The sequence below is a fragment of the Saccopteryx bilineata genome, chromosome 3, assembly GCF_036850765.1.
Source record: "Saccopteryx bilineata isolate mSacBil1 chromosome 3, mSacBil1_pri_phased_curated, whole genome shotgun sequence".
In the NCBI taxonomy this organism is placed as follows: domain Eukaryota; kingdom Metazoa; phylum Chordata; class Mammalia; order Chiroptera; family Emballonuridae; genus Saccopteryx; species Saccopteryx bilineata.
The window spans coordinates 300,649,788-300,674,614 of record NC_089492.1 but is presented as its reverse complement, the minus strand read 5'-3'; the positions used below and the strand labels follow the sequence as shown (position 1 = coordinate 300,674,614).

Below are 24,827 nucleotides of genomic sequence, written 5' to 3'. Positions count from 1 at the left end.
GTTGCACTGTCTACACTTGGACTATCTTCTAACCACTCACAGATTGAACATACATATCAAAAATATTGTAAAATCTTTGTCATGTTCAGTTTATTATAGGAAAAGTAACTTTTCTTAATATTTAGGTTTTTATCACAATTATAGTATTGCAAAATTTTCAGCCATGACAGATCGTGAAGGTGAAGAACTTTTCAATAAATTATATGGACACTTTATCTGATTGTCCTAGTGATTTTGAAATATATTGTAGTAATGGAGAAATTGATAGATTATCAGAAGACAGTAATGAGGCAGATAGTCCACAAAAATGACAAAAAGAAATATAATAAAATCTGATAGTAAAAGTGATTTTGAAGAAAAGTGGATTGAAAATTGTATTATACCAACTTTGAAGGATTATTCAAATATTTCAAGTGTAACTGCTGACCTTTGTGATCCATAGAACATAAGTAATGGAATTACCTTTTAGTGACAAGATTTTTTTTTTTTTTTTGTATTTTTCCGAAGCTGGAAACGGGGAGAGACAGACAGACTCCCGCATGCGCCCGACGGGGATTCACCCGGCACGCCCACCAGGGGCGACGCTCTGCCCACCAGGGGGCGATGCTCTGCCCCTCCGGGGCGTCGCTCTGCGGCGACCAGAGCCACTCTAGCGCCTGGTGCAGAGGCCAAGGAGCCATCCCCAGCGCCCAGGCCATCTTTGCTCCAGTGGAGCCTTGGCTGCGGGAGGGGAAGAGAGAGACAGAGAAGAAGGAGGGGGTGGGGGTGGAGAAGCAAATGGGCGCTTCTCCTATGTGCCCTGGCCGGGAATCGAACCCGGGTCCCCCGCACGCCAGGCTGACGCTCTACCGCTGAGCCAACCGGCCAGGGCCTAGTGACAAGATTTTTGATTTAGTTGTTTCTCAAACCAATTTATACCACCATCAAATGGAACAATTTTACAAAAAAATCTACTAAAACTGTACCATGGTTGAAAGTTACCAATACCAATTTAAAGAAGTTTTCTTGGTTTGTTGATATTGATGAGACAAAACAATCACATTTTACTGGTCAATGGAGCATTTGGTTGAAGCTCCAATATTTCCTAAAACTATGAGCAGAAAAAGGTTCGAGCAAATTCTTACACTTTTTTATCGTAGTGATAATTCACAAAATATATCTAATGAAGACAGACTGTATAAAATTAGGCCTCTTTTGGATTACTTTCTTCTAAAATTTCAGTCTTTGCATGTACATAAGCAGGAATTATGCCTAGGTGGAGCAATGATACCACATGGAGGACATATCACCTTCAGAACATATAATCTGGCAAAAATAATAAAACATGGGATTTTAGTGAGAATGCTTTCTGAAAGCGAGAGCGGATACATTTGCAACTTTGAGATGTATTTGGGTGAAGGCAAAAGGCTGCAAGAAACTATATTATCTGTCTTAGAGCCATAACTTTATTCTTGGCATCATGTATACCAGATAATTACAGCAACAGCGTTTCTACAGCTGAAATGTTATTAGAAAACGTTAATTTGTGGCACCATAAGAGAAAACCGTGACTTGCCAAAAGTACTAAAAGAAAAATCAAAGAATATTCAGACAGGAAAAATGATGTTTTTATGGAAAGAACCCATTGTCCTTATAGCATGGAAAGATAAAAGACTAATGAATATAATAGCAACTATCCACGATGCCTCTATGAAAACAACTGGAAAGCAAAAAAGAAATTCTATGAAAGATATAGTTAAATCTGCATGCACAGACTACAACAAATCCATGAAAGGAGTCGATTTAGCAGACCAATATTTGGCAAACAGCAGTATCTTTTGAAAAAGTATAAGTGGTCTAAAAAAGTAGCATTCTTTCTGATCAATTGTGCTTTATTTAATGCATTCAAAATTTACTGTGATTACAACAGACAAAATAAAATAAGATACAAAAAGTTTCTACTTGAAGTAGCTAGGGAATGGGTATCTGCTGGTTCAAATGAGGGCTGCTCAGAACCTAACACGTCTTCTGGTACTTCTAGAAAAACTTCTTACATTGATTCACTTTTTAGGCTTTCAGGGCAACTAAAACACAACATTTTAGAAAAAATAGTCACTGGTGTAAAAAAAATCCAACTAGAACGTGTAAAGTGTGCATTTCAAAATGAAAGCACAGTGAAACCAGATATATTTGCAAAACATGTTGCATGCCATTACACATAATGGAGGCTCCATGGCCTCCACCTCACCTGCTAGAATGGCTCCAGTTGCAATGGAGCAACATCCCAGATGGGCAGAGCATCACTCCCTGGTAGGCATGCTGGGTGGATCCCGGTTCGGTGCATGCGGGAGGCTGTCTCTCTGCCTCCCGCTTCTCACTTCAGAAAAATACAAAAGAAATAAACAAAAACTAAAAGAGCGAGACTTTGTTAAGATATGCAGAGAACTTATTTAAGGGCTATACATGGTGAAAGTTCTGATGTGTGAGAAATTCTGTTGCTACCAGAGTTGGTGAGTAAGGTTTGTATACTGTGTAAAGTTTTCTCATGTTCTTTATGTCTGTTCCTCTTCTATGCAGTATTAGTAGATGTTGAGTAAGAGATATGAATAAGGACAAAGACTTTGGAATATAAATTGCACTTTAAGGCTTAATTCTGATGCTCAGTGAGTCTTGAACAAAGGTTAAGTATTTTGTCAAATTACTGATTTTAACTGGTTCTCTCCATCGTAAATTCTGCAATGTTAAGCAAGTTTTCAGCACAAGTAAAAGGCTTTGTCACATACTTTACAATTGCGAGGTGTCTCCCAGGTATGTATTCTGTTGTTCAGAAAGATGAGAGAAGACATTTCAGGTTTTTCCACAAACTCCACATTTGTAAGACTTCTCTTGCAAATGAATTCTCTAGTGTTTAGTAAGATTCCCCTGAAAGCAAAAACCTTACTACTCCCTACAAATGTAAGGTTTCTTTCCAGCATAAACTCTCTGACTTTGACTAAGGTTTCAGGACTGGCCAAAGGCTTTGCCACATTCACCACATTTAAAGGGCTTCTCACTTTGTAAACCTTCTGATGCTGAGTAAGATTTGATGACCTTTGAAAGGTTTTGTCACATTCTCTACATTTGTATGATTTCTCTCCCATGTGAATTCTTTGATGTACAATAAGCTGTGACTTCCACATAAAGGTTTTTCCAATTTCTAAACATTAATGAGACCTCTCTCCAGTATAAATTTTCTGATGTTCAGTAAGGGTCCCAGAACAACTAAAAGCTTTGCTGCAGTCTCTGCATTTGTAAGGTCTCACTCCAGTATGTGCAGTAAGACCTGGACAGCAGAAAAAGTCCTTGCCACATGCTTCACACTTGTATGACTACTCTCTAGTATGAATACTCTGGTATTCAGTAAGGTGTGAGAAAAAGCTAAACACTTTGCCACATTCTCTACATTTTTACAGTTTCTTTTCTATGTGAATTCTTTGATGTATAATAAGCTTTGAGTTCCATATAAAGGTTTTGCCACATTCTAAACATTTATGAGATCTTTCACCAGTATGAACTCTCTGATGATCTTTAAGAGCTGAGGAACTTGTAAAGGTTTTGTCACATTTCAAACATTTATGACACCTCTGACCAGTATGAACTTTCTGATGTTTATTAACAGCTGATGAACTTCTAAAGGCTTTGCCACATTCTCTACATTTGTATGGTTTCTCTCCTGTGTGAGTTCTTTGATGAATAGTAAGAGTAGAGGAATGGTTAAAAGCTTTGCCACATTGCCTGCATTGGTATGGTTTCTCTCCCGTGTGAGTTCTTTGATGTACAGTAAGGTATAATTTCTGGATAAAGGTTTTACCACATTCTAGGCATTTATGAGACCTCTCTCCAGTATGAATTTTCTGATGGTTAGTAAGAGTTGAAGAATGGCTAAAGGCTTTGCCACATTCTCGACATTTGTATGGTTTCTCTCCTGTGTGACTTTTTTGATGCTTAACAAGAGCTGAGGAATCATTAAAGGCTTTGCTACATTGCATGCAATTGTATGGTTTCTCTCCCAAGTGAATTCTTTGATGTACAGTAAGGTGTAATTTCCGGATAAAGTTTTTGCCACATTCTAAACATTTATGAGACCGTTCTCCAGTATGAATTTTCTGATGGTTAGTAAGAGTTGAAGAATGGCTAAAGGCTTTGCCACATTCTTGACATTTGTATGGTTTCTCTCCTGTGTGACTTTTTTGATGTATAGTAAGAGCTGAGGATTGGTAAAACGCTTTGCTACATTGTCTGCATTTGTATGGTTTCTCTCCTGTGTGAGTTCTCTGATGTATAATAAGAGCTGAGGAATAGTTAAAGGCCTTGCCACATTGTCTGCATTCATATGGTTTCTCTCCTGTGTGAATTCTTTGATGTATAAGAAGCTTTGAGTGCCACATAAAGGTTTTTCCACATTCTGAACATTTATGAGACTTCTGTCCAGTATGAATTCTCTGGTGTTCAGTAAGAGTTATGGAATGGCTAAAGGCTTTCCCACATTCTCGACATTTGTAGGGTTTCTCTCCTGTGTGACTTCTTTGATGTATACTAAGAGTTGAGGAACGACAAAAGGCTTTGCTACATTGTCTGCATTTGAATGGTTTCTCTCCTGTGTGAATTCTTTGATGTATAGTAAGCTGTGAGTTCCGCCTAAAGGTTTTTCCACATTCTAAACATCTAGGAGACCTCTCTCCAGTATGAATTCTCTGATGGTTAGTAAGAGTTGAGGAATGGCTAAAGGCTTTGCCACATTGCCCACATTTGAATGGTTTCTCTCCTGTGTGAGTTCTTTGATGTATAATAAGCTGTGAGTTCCACCTAAAGGTTTTATCACATCCTAAACATTTATGAGACCTCTCTCCAGTATGAATTTTCTGATGGTTACTAAGAGCTGTGGAATGACAAAAGTCTTTGCCACATTCTCTGCTTTTGTAAGGTCTTACATCAGTGTGAATATTTTTCTCATGTAAAGTAAGACCTGGATGCCAATTAAATATTTTACCATATTCTTGACATTGATCAATTTTTTCTCCAGTATGGGTTTCTCTAAGTCTATTTATATTAAAAATTTCACTGAAAGCTCTCAAATTATAATTGTAAGCTTTGTCCTCAGTATTAATATTCTCATTTTCAATATGATTTGATGATTTCTTAAAAGATTCAACACACTTACATTGTTCATTTGTCTTCTTTACAATATGAATAACCTGATGGATACTGGAATGTGACGTTTGGTCAAACACTTTTTCATGTTTATAATGGTTCTCTGGAAACAGAGTTTTCTCATTTTGATTAGAAATTGATTCTTGGTTAAAGTTTTTCCAATTTTCATTGTATTGATAATTTATGTTTCCATTTTGTGTACTCTGGTAATCATTAAAGAGAGAAAGGCCTTTAGTGAAAACTATAATTTCATTTAACATAAATACATATTCCCAAATAACTACTCTGTTAAACCTATTATACCATGATTGTTCTAAAAAACATGCTGCCAAGTTTATGAAAATTAGACATTGATATGAAAAAAATGTTATTTCTTGGTGAAGAAGAATTTCTTGTTAATGGTTTTTCCAAATTGATCACATTTGAATTTTAAATGTCATTATAAATCTCTAAAGGTTAGAAATCATTGACAGAATGTTTAATCTCATTATACATTTTAAACAAATTAAATGAGTATTCACACTAAAGATTACATAAATTTCTATGTTTTTCAGATTTTCTTTCCGGAATTTAATAGTAGTAAAAACTAGTTTTTGATCTTCACATTTAGAAATACATTGATATGCAATTTAAATGACTAAAAGAGGGAGTTTCAAAAATGTGTAATATTTCTGACCTATTTAAAAAACAAGGTTCTAATTAAAAAATATTTGTCATGCCTAGGCCTGATACCTCAGTTGGTTAGAGAGTTACTGCGTTATGGAAAGGTTTTAGTCTCAATTTTTGTCAGGGCACATAGAGAAATAAATCAGTGTTTCTATCTACCCGTTTCTGTCTCTATATCTCTTCTAACCCTTTCTCTATAAAAAACAAATAACTGCCCCCAGGTAGTATTTTCCATATTAACAACCTTTCTTTTCAGAAAATTCTTCCTAAAATTCCAAGGCTTTCATTAAGTATACCTTATCAAAACCACACCTTCCATATCTTACCAGTATTGTTTTACAAAAGAAATCTTCTGTTCTTGCTTTCTCTAACATGGTCTGGTTGTCTTCTAATGGCATAACTGAGAGAGACAAAATAAATGTTCATAGTTATGGCACAAAGGTGAGTGAACATACCTAAATTGCTGAACAAATTACATTTTGAGTACTCTACAAGCAGGTTAGGAGTCCAAAGCAAGACCAAGAAAGGTAACAATGAGGAAACTCATATCAGAGAGAGATGAAAAGTTGCTTTCATTACTGACAATCTCTGTTTAAATACACTAGCTCACAACGGCAATATTATAAGAAAATTCCCAATTCCCAGTGACTTCTTAGAAGACACAGATGACGGTATTGTATGTTCAATGAACTGGCTGCTTTTCTGCTTCTTGAGGGTGTTCTTCATGACACAGAGTGCTAAGAGAATGGCAGTACACAGTGAATGCACTGTACTGACTACTAAAATAAGGAATTGTGCCAACACGCCGACTGCAGTACTGAAGACTGATAAAAATAAAAAATGGCAGACCAGTGGTGATGCAGTAGACAAACGTGTCAACGTGGGATGCTGAGATCCCAGGTCTGAAACCCCATAGTCTCTGGCCTGAGTGCCAGCTCATCTACCTCGAGTTCTGCCTCACCAACTTGTCTGCAAGGTCACCAAATTGAAAGTGAGATCATCTCTATGATCCCATGGTTGCTAACTTGAGCCCAGAGTCACAGGGTCACCTAGGAGCTCAGCTGAAGCCCCCAGTCAAGGCACATATAATAAACAATCAATGTACCAATAAAAAGTGCCTAAAAAAAACCCAAAAAAACAAAAAAAAAAGTGCTTCAAATAGGAGTTGATGCTTCTCATCTCTATCCCTGTTGTCTCATAAAAAAAAAAATTAAAGGGAGCAAAAAAGAGATAAAAAATGTAAATGATAAATGTGAAGATATAAATGGATTAATAAAGAATGAAATCTTTGCATTTGTAAAAGCATAGACACATATAAAATATATTGTGTTAAGGGATATAAGTCAGGTAAAAAAATATATACCCATAATGTCATTTATATATGGAATAAAAACAACAATATAACCCTGGCCAGCTAGCCCTCTCTGTCTCTCTCTTCCCCTCCCACAGCCAAGGCTCTATTGAACCAAAGTTGGCCCGGGTGCTGAGGATGGCTCTATGGCCTCCACCTCAGGCACTAGAATGGCTCTGGTTGCAACAGAGCAACACCCCAGATGGGCAGAGCGTCTCTCCCTCGTGGGCATGCTGGGTTGATCCCGGTCAGTCGCATGCGTGAGTCTGTCTCTCTGCTTCCCCGCTCCTCACTTCAGAAAAAGAATTTTTTTAAATAAAAATAAAGAAATAACAACATACATGAATCATCACACCACAAACAGACTCACAGGTACAGAGAACAAAGTGATGGCTGTCAGAGGGCAGGGGACTTGAGAAACTGGTTCAAAAAGATGAAGCAATAAAGAAGACATTGGAAGTTACAGAGTGGTTATGGGATTTAAGTCCAGCAATGTAGTCAATAATATTGTAACAATTATGCTGTGTACAGGAAACATCACAGGGAACACTTTCACACTTTCGAAAGTATATTAAGGACTAACCACTATGTTGTAAAGCTGAAAGTAATTAAAGATACTACTGAGCCTGAACAGGTGGTAATGCAGTAGATAGAGCATTGGACTGGGATGCGGAGGACCCAGGTTTGAAACCCTGAGGTAGCCAGCTTGAACATGGGCTCATTTGGCTTCAGCATAAGATCACCAGCTTGAACGTGGGGTTTCTGGCATGTCTATGATCCCATGCTCAAGGAAGGGCTTGAGGAAGGGATCATTCGCACTCCTGTAGCCACCCGGTCTAACCACATATGAGAAAGCAATCAATGAACAAGTAATCAATGAATAACTAAGATGCTGCAAAGAAGAAATGATGTTTCTCATCTCTCTCTTCCTGTCTGTTTTTATCTTCCCCTGTCTCTCACTCCGTTTCTGTAAAACAACAACAAAATAAAGTACTACTGAATAAAAGAAAATAAAAAATGAGATTAGAAAATTTATCCCTAGAATTCTGAATACTATATGAGTTTCACTTATAAAAATTTCTTAGACAATGCAGTCAAATCATTCAAATATAACTGTAAAAGATAACTGTAATAAAGTAACATTTAAATGACATGAGAACCTTTTCCAGGCTTAATGTATTTCAACTACTCTTACACAAAATGTATAGGTTGTAATGCACCTCACAGAAAAAAAGAAATAAGAAAATGTTCATTTCTAAGTAAAGAAATTTCTAGAAAGTTGTAAAATATTAAAAAAAAAAACCATAGTCTTTCAAATTAAGTACACCATGATAAAGGTACATGTGGAGAAAGCAAGTGAAAACCTCATCATTGATATCACCTGAAGTAAATTAATTAAGAAACAAAGCCTCTTCCTAAATATAAAATGCTTAATAACTCTGTAACCCACTTCTTACTCCAAACGAATATTCCAGCATGTCACATCAGCACTTGTGAATCCCAAAGTACAACTATGACAAAGATCTAATCAGAAAGTGAAAATACAGCTTGACCAGGCAGTGGCGCAGTGGACAGAGCATCAGACTGGGACATGAAGGACCCAAGTTCAAAACCCTGAGGTCACCAGCTTGAGTGTGGGCTCATCTGGTTTGAGCAAGGCTCACCATCTTGAACCCAAGGTTGCTGTCTTGATCAAAGGGTCACCCAGTCTGCTGTAGCCCCCCGGTAAAGGCACATATGAGAAAGCAATCAATGAACAACTAAGGTGCCACAACAAAGAATTGATGCTTCTCATCTCTCTCCCTTCCTGTCTGTCTGTCTGTCTTAAAAAGAAAAGAATAAACACAAAATGACCCAGTCCTGGGCAGCTCTGGACTGGACAGGAGAGAATTACAGAATGACAATGATGATGAAATAAGGTAACAGTGAACGCTTCCATACCTGCTGGGATAAACTCTAGCAGGCATCCCCAAACTACGGCCCGCGGGCCGCATGTGGCCCCCTGAAACCATTTATACAGCTTCCGCCGCACTTCCAGAAAGGGGCACCTCTTTCACTGGTGGTCAGTGAGAGGAGCACTGTATGTGGCGGCCCTCCAACAGTCTGAGGGACAGTGAACTGGCCCCCTGTGTAAAAAGTTTGGGGACCCCTGCAAGAGTCTAAGGTCACCTATGGCAGTAACTTATTGAAGGGCTCTATGAGATACAGAGACATGAAATACTCTAACATGAAGAATTATGAAACACAGGCTGGAAATTTTTAATGATAGTTCATAATAAAAAGGACATTTTAAAGTGAAACAGAGAATTAGATCTTTGCACTTTGGGGAAGTGCCTTATGTTGTGATGAAACCACTGAGTCTACACTCTGTAGGGTCTCATGAGAAACCTCTACAAAATTAGAAATGATAAACCTGAAAACATGACATCTGTCCCCAAGGTTCCTGAAATTTCTGCAGCCAATTCCAGGATCTCAACCACTTCCTTCATAAACTCTTACATGAGGAAAAACATCTCATACAGTTCCTCAGCTTCATGCACAGGTTTTCCCAGGTCCTCAAAGCCATGGAAGAGGAGCCAATCACAGTGGCACTCAATCCAAGGGGAGGACCCCGCCCCCACTGCTAATGTGATGATGGAGGTCACTGAAGCAAAAGCAGAGTCCCGACGCAGGAGCACGGGACGTGTTGGAGACCAGCTGTCCCTCTATGACAACAGGGATACACCTGGGCCTCTCACAGCCCTTTCCACTGCAGCAGCTTCCCAACCACACTGTAAGGTCTGGCCTCCTCCGTGACCTTTAGATCTCTCACCTGTGTCATCTGCCTCCTCATCCCACCTACCTGGCTGGAAGGATACTGTTTTTTTTTTTTTCAATTCACATTGCAGAGCTCCTATATTTCCTCCAAAAAGAGAACTCAAACAGCCTGACACATGGTGGCACACTGAAGAGTGCTGATCTAGAACACTGATGGCCCAAGTTCAAAACCCCAAAGTCACTGGCTTGAGTGCAGGCTCACCAGTAGAGCATGAGATTATGGGACTGAGCATGACATGAATCCATGGTCACTGGCTGGAGCAAGGGGTCAGTGGCTCGGCTAGAGCCCCCAGGTCAAGGCACATATGAGAAGCAACCAGTGAAGAACTATGGTGACAGAACTACAAATTGATGTTTCTCACTTCTCTCCCTTATTCTGTCTCAAGAAAAAAAGAAAAAGAAAAAAAAAAAAGGACCAGGACTGACTTACAGACAGCATAACATGTTTATTAAGAAAGAAAACATAAGTTCTGACAGAGTTTCAATTTCCAATTTCGTTTATGCCCAGATGAGGAGACATGGTTGATTATAACAGTATAGAAATTAATTTTCCAAAATACAGTTTTCTGCTACACTTTAATTATTCTAGACAACACAGAAGTTTTCAGACACTGACTTCTGATTTATGTACAGCATGAAGCTTTTCTTTCTACACCAGTAAACCCCCATATTAGTTCCCTGAGGACAGCTCTGAAATCAGCCATGCAAGGCAAAGCCCAAAGGAGACATTCTCCTAATCAAGGAGACAAAGCCCTGTGGGTGCAGAATAAGCTCCAGAAAGAAGTCATCCTCACCCAGGGAGACCAGGTTCCTGTAGTTCTCCAACATCACATCCACGTACAGTTTCCGCTGAGCTGGGTCCAGGCATTCCCACTCCTCCTGAGAGAAATCCACAGCCACATCCCTGAAGGTCAAAGTCTCCTGAAAGATACATTGTCAAAAGTCATAAGCAGGGTTCATAATGTCACCCTGTAGTGGAATAACGCATTGCATGGCCTTGGATGGGAACACAGTCAACAAGAAAAGAATGTTTTGCCAAGAAAATTGTTTTGTGACTTGAAGGCGGGTCACTGAAACAGGTCTATGTGACTGAAGGCAGTTGCTGAGCTTTTCTCAGTAAAACATTCTCATAAGATTTCTGTACCTTCCAAGGTTATTCCTTAAGATAAGGAGAGGAATGTTATGGGATCCATAGAAGCAATAGCAATTAATGCCTTCTGATATTATGTTGTTACTAAGCTATCTTGCAGGTGCACTCCATGTATCTTTAAGTAAAAGTTACACTTAATGTTATGCCAATTTCTCAGTAAACAAGCTTTTTGAAGTCTTGTGAATAAAATTAGGACACAGCGTGAACTCGGGGCCATTTGCCTGAGCAAGCAGTGGTCCTTTGCTAGTCCTTGATGATTTCGTCTGCTGATCTCTCTCTCTGTGCCCCCGACTCACAACAACATTTGGGGCCTACTGTGGGGCCTTAAGAAGAGATTGGGAACAGATGGAACCCTAAAAGGGTAAGTTGGACTCGCTGTGTACATGAAACTTTAGGATAACTAGCAAAGTCATGGGAAATTCCCATTTCATTATTAGAATTATTAATGTACACAGTTTTTACAATCCCTTTTAAAAGGGTCTAATCCATATTCAGATAAAGACAAGGTTTGGTTACGTCTTTAAATAATACTATTCAGAAACATGGTTATGGTATACTCCTGAACATGTAATCAATTGAATTGAAGTTTGGCAACAAGTAGGAAAATCTTTACCCCGTGTCTCATAGCACGGAGATCCACTTGATGCTGAAATGTGGGCTGCGTATAATCTTATGCTACAGCCCTTGGCCCTTAGCAATCAGAATGGAGATTCTGTTAAAGACTTGAGTGAGGTTCATTTATAATGAGCCTGAAGATCTGATTCAGCACAGAGAATGAACAGAATAATGACTTGGGACAATACTGTCTCTGCTTCTGAAGTTACTGATAATGTTAATGAAATTCAGCCATCCACAGGCCTTTAGCTCCTCTTTCTTAAAAATGAGGGAGCCCCTATGGATGATGTTGCCTGTCTAAAACATTTATTAAGTAAAACTACAATTTACACTGGAACAACAGGAGAATGGAAATCAGTATACTGCTTATCCTGTTCAAAAGCAAGATATATGTGAGCCTATGGCTCCTCCTGTTCAAGGTCAAGAATTAATTGGTACTGGCAGGGGAAGGATTTTTCAATTCCCTGAAATCTCTGAAATGCAACAGGTACTTATGCATCATGATGATTTAGAATCTAATTCTAGTAATTTTTCTGTATCTATTTTTCCAATTATTCAACACTCTTTTCCTCTCAATGCTCCAGATCCTGGGGGAGGGCATAATATCCAATTTGACCAAACTGAATTTACTTTCTTAAAGCTAGTCAAACAATCTGTTGCTATGTATGGACCTCAGTCCGCATATGTTCAAGGTTTTATCTCTTCCCATTGTAATAATCATTTAATCATTTATTTGGATTGGGATTTACTTGCTAGTATGGTTTTGGAACCAGGACAATATTTACAATTCAAATCTTGGTGGAGAGAGGAGGCTCTTTCGAATATCTTCGCATGAACGCCAAGCAAATTCCCCAGGGAGCTACTTTTAAATGTTATCAGCATGGCTTGGCGTTATGCAGCATGTGGGACAACAAACTGGTTATCCTGATGCTGGTTATAGCTCAGATTAGATCGCTTGTCTTAAAGCCTGGATGCAAATCACTGGAAGTTGGAGACAAGGAAGAAATAAAGCTTAAAGCTTTACATCAGTTGGTACAAATCAATTATAAAATTAAGGACATATAGAAGAATCATGAATTCCTTAGAATTCTCTAGTCTTTGTAATAATAAAATAATAAATACTAATTTTCTTTGGTGTTTTAGCTACAATCCTCTGAGCCTATCATTTTGTTCTTTTCTTATTCTTTGCCTGGAAACTGAGGCAGGGGACATGTGTTGGATCTGACTATAAAAATATCCCAGCAGCTGCCAAGAGAATTTTCTTGGGGAAATTTTGTTTAGTCTCATCCATTGTCAGTCCCTCTGTCAGAAAATGCCCTGATTAAAATCAGGCAGGCATCTTTCTAGTCTGACTGTGCTCTGAAATCCCGGGTTTCTCTTTGGTTTGTCTGATTCTAATTTCTGTTTAGTTTTTGTTTGATGTTGTCTAAAATGTGATTTTTTAAAATTTTTTAATTTTTATTTATTCATTTCTAGAGAGGAGAGACAGAGAGACAGAGAGAGACAGAGAGGAGAGAGAGACAGGGGGAGGAGCTGGAAGCATCAACTCCCATATGTACCTTGACCAGGCAAGCCCAGGGTTTCAAACCGGCGACCTCAGCATTTCTAGGTCGACACTTTATCCACTGCGCCACCACAGGTCAGGCTAAAATGTGATTTTTAAGGCCTGAATTGTGTTTATATACAAAAATTAAAAATGCTGGCTTTTATATTGAAAAAAGTTTCATCCACATATTTTTTGCTTTAAAATTAGAAATTATAAGGAGCGCTCATTTAAATTTAAATTGAATAGAATATAGATCCTTAAGACTTGCTAATTTAGTTAATACATTGTAAGGTATATTCAAAGTTTGAAATCAAATAAGAATTCAAGTATCAGGATTAAAGTTATATGTTATACTTGTGTTTCTGTGTTGAAAATTGTCTTGTTTGTGTGTAAAATATGCTCAAATTTGTAAAACTAAGAAATTAAACAAAATTAAGTCATTTAAAAAATTTATCTCAAGCTGATTCAGACAATTGGCTGCTTGTAAGGCAACATCCTGAAAAAGGAGGCACTGAGGAAAGCAAAAATTTAGTTACTCTAATGCCCTATAATAGACTTAACAGTACAAAAGACTTTTAAATATAGAAGCTAATACATCTCTTATTACTAAGCAACATTAGTTTTCTTTTTAGCCCACTTAGAAAGTAGTCACTAAGCTGCATGGCTTAGGGAAAGTCCCTTAACAAAGCTCTAAGATTTCTTTTACAATAGGAAAATAACAAGGGTCATTTGGCCTCTGATAAAGAAAAACATTTATCTTATAAATAATTAAAAGAGCAGCTTTTTAAATTACAGTCATTTTTTATACTCTGACAAGGCATTTTTTATACTCACTATGACCAAATTTCTGTCAAAGCTCTTAAAAGAGTTAAAATCAGCTTGCTCCCAGTATAAAACTAACTGTCTTTATACACAGGGACTACTATCATTCTTCATAGACTCTGAATGTTTTATTTCAAAAAAATTAGAAATGTTAGCTTGGACTGTTCTTTCAAAAGCAAAAGAGTTACAATTTATAACTTAGGAAAATCAAGCTTGTATTCAAGCTAATCAAAATGCTAATGCTAACCCTCTTATTAATATTACACAAGATGAACTTTTTTAAATGGACAGTTTGCTAATTTACAACAGCAATGTAGACAAAATGTAGGGGTGAGGATTTGCTCTTATCTCCACAGATACGGGACTAGTAGATACCTTCCAGAAAATTGAAGCCTCGGCATAAGTTGGAAATAGAAAAAAGGGAAATTTGACAATTAAATAAACTTACCTGGGAGGCAAAAAATTTTTTAATTAAGACTAAGACTTCAAAAAACATCATTGACTCTGTTTCTAGCAATGCTAGCTGTTGTGTCTATAAAAATAAGCATAACTAACTATTCTTACTAAGTTTATATTACTTAAATAAGCAATGTTGAATAGTCAGACACTGTATCAACATTATGTAAATCAACCTTTAGAAAAAATTGTTAGAAATATCCTCAATCTTTAATAATCCATTATATAAATGACATATTAATAGCTTATAAAAATAATGCTGAACTTTCAGTCATCCTTAAAAATGCTTCTGAAACCTTAAATCAGTGTAGTTTGATTGTAGTTAAAGACAAAATTCAAACATCCTGTCCTATTAACATTGTTACTGATTCACAATATGTAGAACATACAATTAAACTTATAGAAACTGTTTATATTTCAAATAATAGTTCTAGATTGCACAAATTGTTTCAAGAGTTACAACTTTTATTGTAGGAATGAAATTTGCCTATCTATATAACTCACATTCATTCTTATACAGCTTTACCAGGACCTATGTCTACTACAGATAATGAAGTTGATCAATTACTCATTAGATCAATAAAAATAGCTACTAAGGTTTATACAAAGACTCATACAAATAAAAAAGATTTAATGCAAAAATTTAAAATAACCCAATGAGAAACTTGGAATATTGTTAGAAACTGTCCTCAGTATAGTATTATAAATGCTCCTCCATTACCAAGAGGAATGAATCCTAGAGGGCAACACAGTAATAACCTGTAGCAAATAGATATTGCTCATATTTCTTCTTTTAAAAAATTATCTTATGTATGGTTGTATTAATATTTATTCTTCCTTTTGATAAGCCACATCTTTGCCTAGAGAAAAGGCTAATTGTGTTATTCAACATCTTATTGAAGCTTTTAATGTTATAGGCATTACTAAAGCAATTAAAACTGACAATAGTCCTGTCTATACATCTACTCAATTTCAACAATTCTTAGCATTTTAGAATATTAAACATACTACTAAAATTCCATATAATTCACAAGAACAAGCGATTATTGAATGCAGTAATTGCACTCTAAAAAATATGTTACTTAAACAAAAGGGGGAAGAAGAAAGGAGATTATTTCCTAGAATTATGTTACACAAAGCTTTATTTACTTTAAATTTCTTAAATACAGGAGAAGATAATTTGCTGCAGACAGACATTGGACAAAAAATAACAGTTCTAAGATTAATCAACCTGTGCATTATAAAAGTGAGTTGGATTAATAGGTACCTAGTGTAGTGCAACATTGGGGAAGAGGGTTTGCTTGTGTCATTGCAGAATCCGGTGAAGTCCTTTGGAGTCCTGCTCACAGAATTAAACTAACAACATGAATAAGAACAATAGGTTCTTTCCATATCTTCCCATTGCTGAGATGGAAGAAATGAATTTCAAAAGAAGAATCTTAAAGGTACTGCTGCTAGGTATTGAAAAGGTTAAAATATCAAGTTGGGTTCAACTTAAAAAGCTGATCTTAAATGGTAAAAATATGCTACAAGCTACTAGAAAAAAATGCTACTAACCTCATTTTAGCAATGATTGCTTTGGTAACAATTCCGGTAAGTAGAGCTGAAAATTTTAGTTATTAGGCATATGTTCCTAATCCTCCATTAAGTAGAGCTATTCATTAGGAAAATAGTGCCTTTCCTATTTTTGTTAATGACTCTAATTGGCTTCTAGGACCTTTACATGATAGAGGTCCCTTAGCACCTTCAAAAGAAGGTGTAAAATTAGAAAATCATACAACAGGAGTTGAGGAATTACCTATATGTATAGGACATGAGCCACATTGTTTAAACATAGAAGCTCAAGCTTGGCTCTCTATTGTCAAAAATAACTGTAAAGGAGATGAAAAAAAAACACATTTATTATAAGGATATAGATTTAAAAGTAATATATCTGTATGTAAAACATTATAGATTAAAGCCCTCATAGCTAGTTCTGCCTAAGTTAAAGGGCAGGGTGCTGATTTAAGGTGGCATAATAACAATGGTTTAATTATAGCTGGTGATCAAAGTAATCATACTATTATATAGCATAGAGCAGGGATATCACCTCAAGCTCCTCATATAAAATTTGGTCCTATACAATATCATTTGTGGAAAGTAGCCATGGCACTTAAACATAAGTCAGTGTAGAAAGGGAAAATCTGGAAAAATCATCCTTCTAATTATATTATGTTAATCTTTAAAAAAATGAAACACATTTTATATCTGCTTGTGTTAGATTGCTTTATATATTTGTTATAGGTGAAACCAAATAGACAGCTGAAAATTATTCAATAACTTGCAATAAGTGTGCTTTTTATACATGTATTAACTCTTCTATTCTTCTTAATAAAATAGTCAAAGTCTTTACATTTTAAGAACCTGAACAGGAGTCTGGATTCCAGTACAGATGCATCAGATGTGGCAGGGTTCCCCTTCCATGATGCTGTTACAACATCTTATTAAGTCCTTGAAGTGAACCAAGAGACTGGTTAGACTGATCATTGCCCCATCATTATGGAACTAATAGCTGTAACCACCGCGGCTGCTGTATCTGGAGTTACATTACATCAAAGTATACAGACTGTGGACTTCGTGCAAAAATGACATGAAGATTCTGAACAACTGTGGATTTCTCAATAACGTATAAATAGTAACATTAATACTAAAGTTAATGATTTAGAACAGACTATGATTGTGTTAAGAGATCAAATTGTTAGCCTGCAAAGACAAATTAAGCTCAGATGTAATTAGAATATAACTACTTTATGTGTTACCCCTATTTCTTAAAATTGTACTGATTTCCATTAGGAAAATGTTAAAAAAAACATTTGTTAAATCATTATAATGTAACTAAAGGAATCATTAAATTACAAAGACATATTCATGAGGTTTTTCAAAGAAAATTAGAAATTCTGACAGGTCAACCTATATTGAAGGGACTAATGGATAATTTATCATAATTAAATCCTATTGAATATATTAAAGGATTTTGGGGATCCACTGTAAGACTTTTTATAATAATATTCATTCTATGTTTTCTTTTATATGTATTCTGTTGACAAATTAAAGCAAGATAAATAAGGGATGAATGACAGAAGGCTGTGTTTTCTGTGGTGCTTCATAACATTCAGCATAAACAAAAAGGGGGAAATGTAGTGGAATAACCCATTGCATGGCCTTGAATGAAAACACAGACAAAAAGAAAAGAATTTTTGCCAAGAAAATTGTTTTGTGACTTGAAGGCGGGTCACTGAAACAGGTCTATGTGACTGAAGGCAGTTGCTGGGCTTTTTCTCAGTAAAACATTCTCATAAGATTTCTGTACTTTCCAAGGCTATCCCTTAAGATAAGGAGAGGAATGTTGTGGGATCCATAGAAGCAATAGCAATTAATGCCTTCTGATATTATGTTGTTACTAAGCTATCTTGCAGGTGCACTCCATGTATCTTTAAGTAAAAGTTACACTTGATGTTATGCCAATTTTTTCAGTAAACAAGCTTTTTGAAGTCTTGTGAATAAAATTAGGACACAGCGTGAACTCCAGGCCATTTGCCTGAGCGAGCAGTGGTCCTTTGCTAGTCCTTGATGATTTTGTCTGCTGATCTCTCTCTCTGCACCCCCCGACTCACAACAACATCACCCAACATGAAAACACAGGAGAGGTGGTTTTTTACCTAGGACAGAATTCTGAATTATCCAGTAAGATCATTTTCACCTAGTAATATTCTCTTTTCTTAAAAGTTTTTGTTTTAGCCCTGGCCGGTTGGTTCAGCGGTAGAGCGTCGGCCTGGCGTGCGGGGGACCTGGGTTCGATTCCCGGCCAGGGCACATAGGAGAAGCACCCATTTGCTTCTCCACCCCCCACCCCCTCCTTCCTCTCTGTCTCTCTCTTCCCCTCCCGCAGCCAAGGCTCCACTGGGCGCTGGGGATGGCTCCTTGGCCTCTGCCCCAGGCGCTAGAGTGGCTCTGGTCACGGCAAAGCGACGCCCTGGAGGGGCAGAGCATCGCCCCCTGGTGGGCAGAGCGTCGCCCCTGGTGGGCGTGCTGGGTGGATCCCGGTCGGGCGCATGCAGGAGTCTGTCTGACTGTCTCTCCCCATTTCCAGCTTCAGAAAAAAAAAAAAAAAAGAAAAAAAAAGTTTTTGTTTTTGTTCTTTTACACACAGTAATATTTTTATTTTTTTTATACACAGTAATATTCTTTAACATATATTCTAACACTGAGTAAGGAGGATGACACCTGTCCTCAACTGCACAGACTTTACTTTTCAGGAAAATAAATTTTGTTTTATTAAGTTAAGGCAAGGAGGCAGAAGAACAGGCTCCCACACATGCCCATCGAGAATCCACCTGACAAGCCCCTACCAGGCAATGTTCTGCCCATCTGGGGCGTCTGCTCCATTGCTCGGTAACAAAGCTATTTTAGCACCTGAGATGAGGCCATGGAGGCATCCTCAGCACCTGGAATTACTTTGCTAGAACCATTTGAGCCACAATTGCAGGAAGGTGAGAGAGAGAGAGAGAGAAAGAGAGAGACAAAAAGAGAAGGAAGGGGGAGCAGTGGAGAAGCATATGGTCACTTTTCCTGTGTACCCTGACCGGGGATTAAACCCAGGACTTTCACACACCAGGCAGATGTTTTTGCACCAAGCTAACCAGCCAAAAAAATAAAATTTAAAATTACGGCAACACCCTGTCCTGGTATCTCATTCAGTTGGAGCATTATCCTAATATGCCAGGTTGCAAGTTCAATCCCCGATCAAGGCAAATACAAGAATCAACCAATGAATGCATAAAGAAGTGAAACAGCAAATTCATGTTTTTCTCTCTCTCTAAATCAGTCAATCAATCAAACAAACAAATGAAGGTATCAACACAGGCACGTGGATTTGTATCATTCACAAGCATTTGTGCATATTTCTCAGTTGAAACAGGATGAGGTGGAAATGGAAGTCCTTCAATTCTGACACAGACAACAGTGAACTGCACTTTCTAAAAACACTGACTCTTACTCAGGGGCTCTGGGATGGAGCCTGTCCCACCTGTGTAACATGTTCACTTTGTACCAGTGACACCAGTGTCTCTGGTCCCCGTGCCACACTCTGAATAGCACAGGGGAAGAAAACACGAGGGAAAATGCATACATAATTTTGAGCTGAAAATTTTTTATTGTTTATTGTTCTCACAGAATAGGATGCCTAGCAACCACAATCCTATGTGAAAATTTACCATACACAATCTTAGAACTAGATAATTCTTACTTTGCTGTGAGACTATTTTGTGAAACAGAGTGGAGGGTAGACCTTGAGTTTTACTTCAAACGTAATCTACAATTTTTGCAATTGTCCATCCACATGTGTCCTCCCTTGTTCTGTTCTTCAACATTGCCTTTAAACTTTATTTATTTATTCATTTTAGAGAAGAGAAAGAGAAAGAGAGAGAGAGAGAAAGGAGGAGCAGAAAGCATCAACTCCCATATGTGCCTTAACCAGGCAAGCCCAGGGCCTTGAACCAGCGACCTCAGCGTTCCAGGTCGAAGCTTTATCCACTGCACCACCACAGGTCAGGCAACATTCCCTTTAAATAGCAAGTCTTTCTCAACAACCTAGTGAGCAAGTCTCTTCTAGCTGCTCTTCTCTGTGGGAACTTCCTCAGCTTTTCCTACCTGCAGTTCCGTAATCCTGACCCACAGAGATGATACTACAGTCACATGAACCTAAAGCCTACATTCCCTTCACTGTTGCCCCAGCCTGGGGCCTGTCCTCATATGGATGTTTGACACAGGTGCCCTCCCAGGTTGATGTCAGTAGAAGGTCATTAATTCACAGTGGGAATTATTCATGCCCTCAGGGAGCCTGGATGGAGAGAAGGCACAGAAGGCTCAGGGACAAAAGAGGAAAGTATACAAGCTGCTCATTTTGACAATTTAAAAAAGGAAAAATGAGTAAATAAAACAAACTTCACTGGGCAGGAACAGGAGAAGTAGGGAATTACAATCTTAATTCCAATGAAGTTAGAAGGAAAAGCAAACACAGCCTCTGCCCAGGACACATCACTTACCTGAGAAGCAGCCATTCTGTCCTGGTCCTGCTTCTGCTTGTTTTCTCAGGCGACAATATGTTGAGGAGTCAGGTCTGCATTTTGAGAATGTGCCGCCAGAGGTGTCCACACAGCCACTCTATCCATTTCCACCTCACTCACAGACAGAAGGACCTGGAAATGTTGGAAAGGCCACACTCTTCTGTCCTTCCTCACTGGAGTCAGACAAAAGCGCTCTTGCAGGGAGACCACACTGTATTATTTTCCTGTCTTCACCTGTCTGTCCTCCCTCAGACGTCCACACATTCCCACGGCAATGAGAACAGGCGCTGCTCTCCTGAAGGCCCAAACCCAACACAACACCCTGTCACCTCCCCTGACCATCCCTGCTCCCCACTCTCACTAATGCATTCTGGGTGCTCCCCTCTTACCTTTCCCTGTCTCTCTCCTAAGATTCCAGGGTTCCTCTTTTGCCTCTGAAACTTGTTCCCTAAGCCCACTTTTACCTCTATGACATTCTAAATAAACTTTCTGTTTTAAAGAACAAAGAAACAAAAATAAATGAAACCCAAAACCTTCCTGTTAATCCCTGGGCTCACCTTGGAATCAACTGGAGCAGCTCATGAACACACCAATGATGCTCCACCCAGAGCAGCTCTCCCAGTCTGTAGGAGAGGTCTCAGGTGATGCCTTCCTTAACAGTCCTCAGTTGGTCTAACCCAGGCATGGCCAACACAAGACCTGCGGCCGGATCCGGCCTGCATAATAAGTTTATGCGGCCCGCGATTAAATTTTTAATATTTTCCGCTACTTTAAAATCTCAGCTACTCAGAAGCGGAAGCATCTTTGATTATTGAAAATCGAGATATTTAAGAAGATAGTGATATGTGGAAAAGAATTCTGCATGTAACTAACTAGGGTTAACTTCCAATAATTGGTTGAATGGATGTGCGATACTTCATTTTTTTAAAAAATTCCATTATAAAGATTTACAACTTTTATACTCGTCTGTACTCGATATGAACTGTTCGATGTTTAGTGGCGATGTGAAAGCCACATTCTGCCCTGGCCGGTTGGCTCAGCGGTAGAGCGTCGGCCTGGCATGCGGGGGACCCGGGTTTGATTCCCGGCCAGGGCACATAGGAGAGGCGCCCATTTGCTTCTCCATCCCCCACCCCCTCCTTCCTCTCTGTCTCTCTCTTCCCCTCCCACAGCCAAGGCTCCATTGGAGCAAAAGATGGCCCGGGCGCTGGGGATGGCTCCTTGGCCTCTGCCCCAGGCACTAGAGTGGCTCTGGTCGCGGCAGAGCGACCCCCCGGAAGGGCAGAGCATCGCCCCCTGGTGGGCAGAGCTTCGCCCCTGGTGGGCATGCCAGGTGGATCCCTGTCGGGCGCATGCGGGAGTCTGTCTGACTGTCTCTCCCGTTTCCAGCTTCAGAAAAATACAAAAAAAAAAAAAAAAAAGAAAGCCACATTCTTTTAGGCGGAGTTTGCCAGTGCACACCCAAGGTCAAACAATTTGTTATTTTTGTGGTCAAGTGTGCTGAATCAAGTGGCATTGTTAGCATAGACAATTGCTGCAGTTGATAACTGAAAAACGTGTCCAGGCTGTTTGTAAAATGAAATAATTGTTTTATTTGTGATATAACCCCTTCAAGCTCATTCTACTAATTAAATATTGTTTTGATTGATTGCGATAGTTTGGATATTTATACAGTATGTAATTATATTTTTGTTAAAATAATACTGTATATTAAATTTTTTTCACTCACTTATTCATAAACAAGTTACATAATAAAATTTTATTTACTTAAATAAATCATTTTTGTATTTAACATTTTTTAATTTTAATATTTCGTCTAGCCCATGAAAAAAGTTTTCTTTCTAATCTGGCCCAGGGGCAAAAACTGTTGGCCACACCTGATCTAACCTGAAACACGTGGTGGGGGGCAGTTTAGCTTTAATAAGCATGCAGGTCCCTTGGGAATGAGGGCTCCACTCTAAGTTGTGGTTCTGCAGGTCTGCAGTGGGGCTATGGGTCAAATAAGTTTGCAAATATGATGTATGTTTGCTCTTGCATTGTGTGTGGGGAACAGGCTGTACAAAGGCAGGGTCCTTATAGCCTAAGGCTTAGTTTTTTTTTTTTTTTTTTTTTTTTTTTTTTTAGAGAGGGGGTTGGAGAGAGAGAGGAGAGAGAGAAGGGGGGGAGGAGCAGGAAGCATCAACTCCCATATGTGCCTTGACCAGGCAAGCCCAGGGTTTCGAACCGGCGACCTCAGCATTTCCAGGTCGACGCTTTATCCACTGCGCCACCACAGGTCAGGCAACCTAAGGCTTAGTTTTAAGCCTAAGCCTTTCTCACCCTTTTAATACTAAGATTGTCTCAACACTAAGCCTTTCTCCACACCCTTGACTGTTGCATGATGTGGGATGGTGCACTCTTATGAGGAATCCCATTATGCCTCAGTAAGTGACTTTGTATCAGAGACTTCCTTGTTTGTATATTGGATTAAAGGTTTTAATTTCTACACTATAAAATAAGAGAGACCATAGGCTCTCTCAGTTTCTGAAATGAGCATTGTAAGGAGAAGCAGCCAAGATGGTGGAGTGCTGAAGGAGAAGCCAGTTTGTGCAGAAAGATGAGGAACAGAGGTGAATAAGGCTGGTGAGGTAGAAACCTTTGATTCTAGGAAACTCAAATAAGTCAGTGGCTTTGGGAGCCCTGAATGGAAAGGGGAGTGTTTTCCCACTGTGTGTATTTCTCACCTACCCGGTGCGAGCTAGAATTAAAGCTAATGGCCCACCAGTTCTTGGTTTTGTTGTTTCACTACCGTCTATTTGAATCAAATGCAAACCTGCATGGGCCAGGCAGCTGTGATGGTGGCTGTGGCTACTGGCTTTACAAGGGCCCAGGATACAGCATCTTTATCTAGGTCCCTGCGGTGCCTGCATTGCTCCCTCAGAGCTGTTTTCAGCAGCACTGGCTGACGGGGGATCAGACCCAGCACTCTCAGACCTCTGGGTACTGTGAGAGCTTGGGAGTAGAACATCTAGAAAGACCTGTTTCCTGGGCACAATTCCTTTTTCTTTTCCAGAAAATTACAAAAATTTATTTTTAAAACAAAAAATGATAAATACAGGTTTTAAGGGTGAAAACATGGAAAAATGGTTAGCTATAAAAATATGCATATCACATTAACATATAAAAGGGCTGTATAAGAACCAAGTTTCAGGTCAATCCAGGCTGTCCTTCAGTGTTTTCAGAGAGTGGACAAGAGGGAGTGGAGAGCAACAGCTGCTTGGTAGCTCACACTCACTAATTCAACAAATTATAAAAATGATGAAAAACCTGAACATCAGAAGAACTCACAACACAAGGTTATGATTTTTAAGATTGTACACATCCTTACCAAGTGCACAATGACGTACCCAAATATTGTTTACTAAATACCAATAGCTGTTTCAACACATGACAGACACTAGAAAAAATGCAGGGCTCAAAATGTAAACTAGAAGCAATATGTTGAAAAGGAAATGATATGGAATCCTTTTTAATGTAATGACTTCTACAGTCAAGTTTTAGAAAGCTGAGACTGCTTCATTTGGCAAAGAATATTAAGCACTGGTTATAAGATATCATCAAGCATATTTCAGAAGTTAATGACTATTTACAGGAAAGCAAATAGTCAACAGAATAAGATTTATCTTAATAAGTTTTTTTTTTAAATTAAATGTGATATGTAGACTTGAAATAGGTAAATCCACTGGATATTAAAAAAAAGCAAAACAAAAAACAATTTATTTTAACATATCTTGAAAAAGTATCACATGCTGATAGTGATTTTTTTTTTTTTTTCTTCCTGAAGCTGGAAACAGGGAGAGACAGTCACACAGACTCCCGCATGCGCCCAACCTGGATCCACCCGGCACGCCCACCATGGGGCGAGGCTCTGCCCACCAGGGGACGATGCTCTGCCCATCCTGGGCATCGCCATGTTGCGACCAGAGCCACTCTAGCGCCTCAGGCAGAGGCCACAGAGCCATCCCCAGCGCCCAGGCCATCTTTGCTCCAATGGAGCCTTGGCTGTGGGAGGGGAAGAGAAAGACAGAGGAAAGCACGTCGGAGGGGTGGAGAAGCAAATGGGCGCTTCTCCTGTGTGCCCTGGCCAGGAAT

At 38.7% G+C, this 24,827-nt stretch overlaps 2 protein-coding genes across 2 annotated transcripts in view; both read right to left on the bottom strand.

Annotated features, from left to right (window-relative positions):
• The window catches only part of LOC136331947 (zinc finger protein 420-like), a 335,310-nt gene that overhangs the window by 268,935 nt on the left and 41,548 nt on the right, over nucleotides 1-24,827 (bottom strand).
• LOC136328839 (zinc finger protein 420-like) lies at nucleotides 1,873-23,703 on the bottom strand. The gene is made up of 4 exons (XM_066264830.1): nucleotides 23,509-23,703; nucleotides 10,798-10,924; nucleotides 6,162-6,235; nucleotides 1,873-5,372 (listed from the first exon to the last, which is right to left on the bottom strand). Exons 1-4 carry the CDS (start codon nucleotides 23,701-23,703, stop codon nucleotides 3,426-3,428), a joined length of 2,343 nt encoding a protein of 780 aa, XP_066120927.1. The 3' UTR covers nucleotides 1,873-3,425.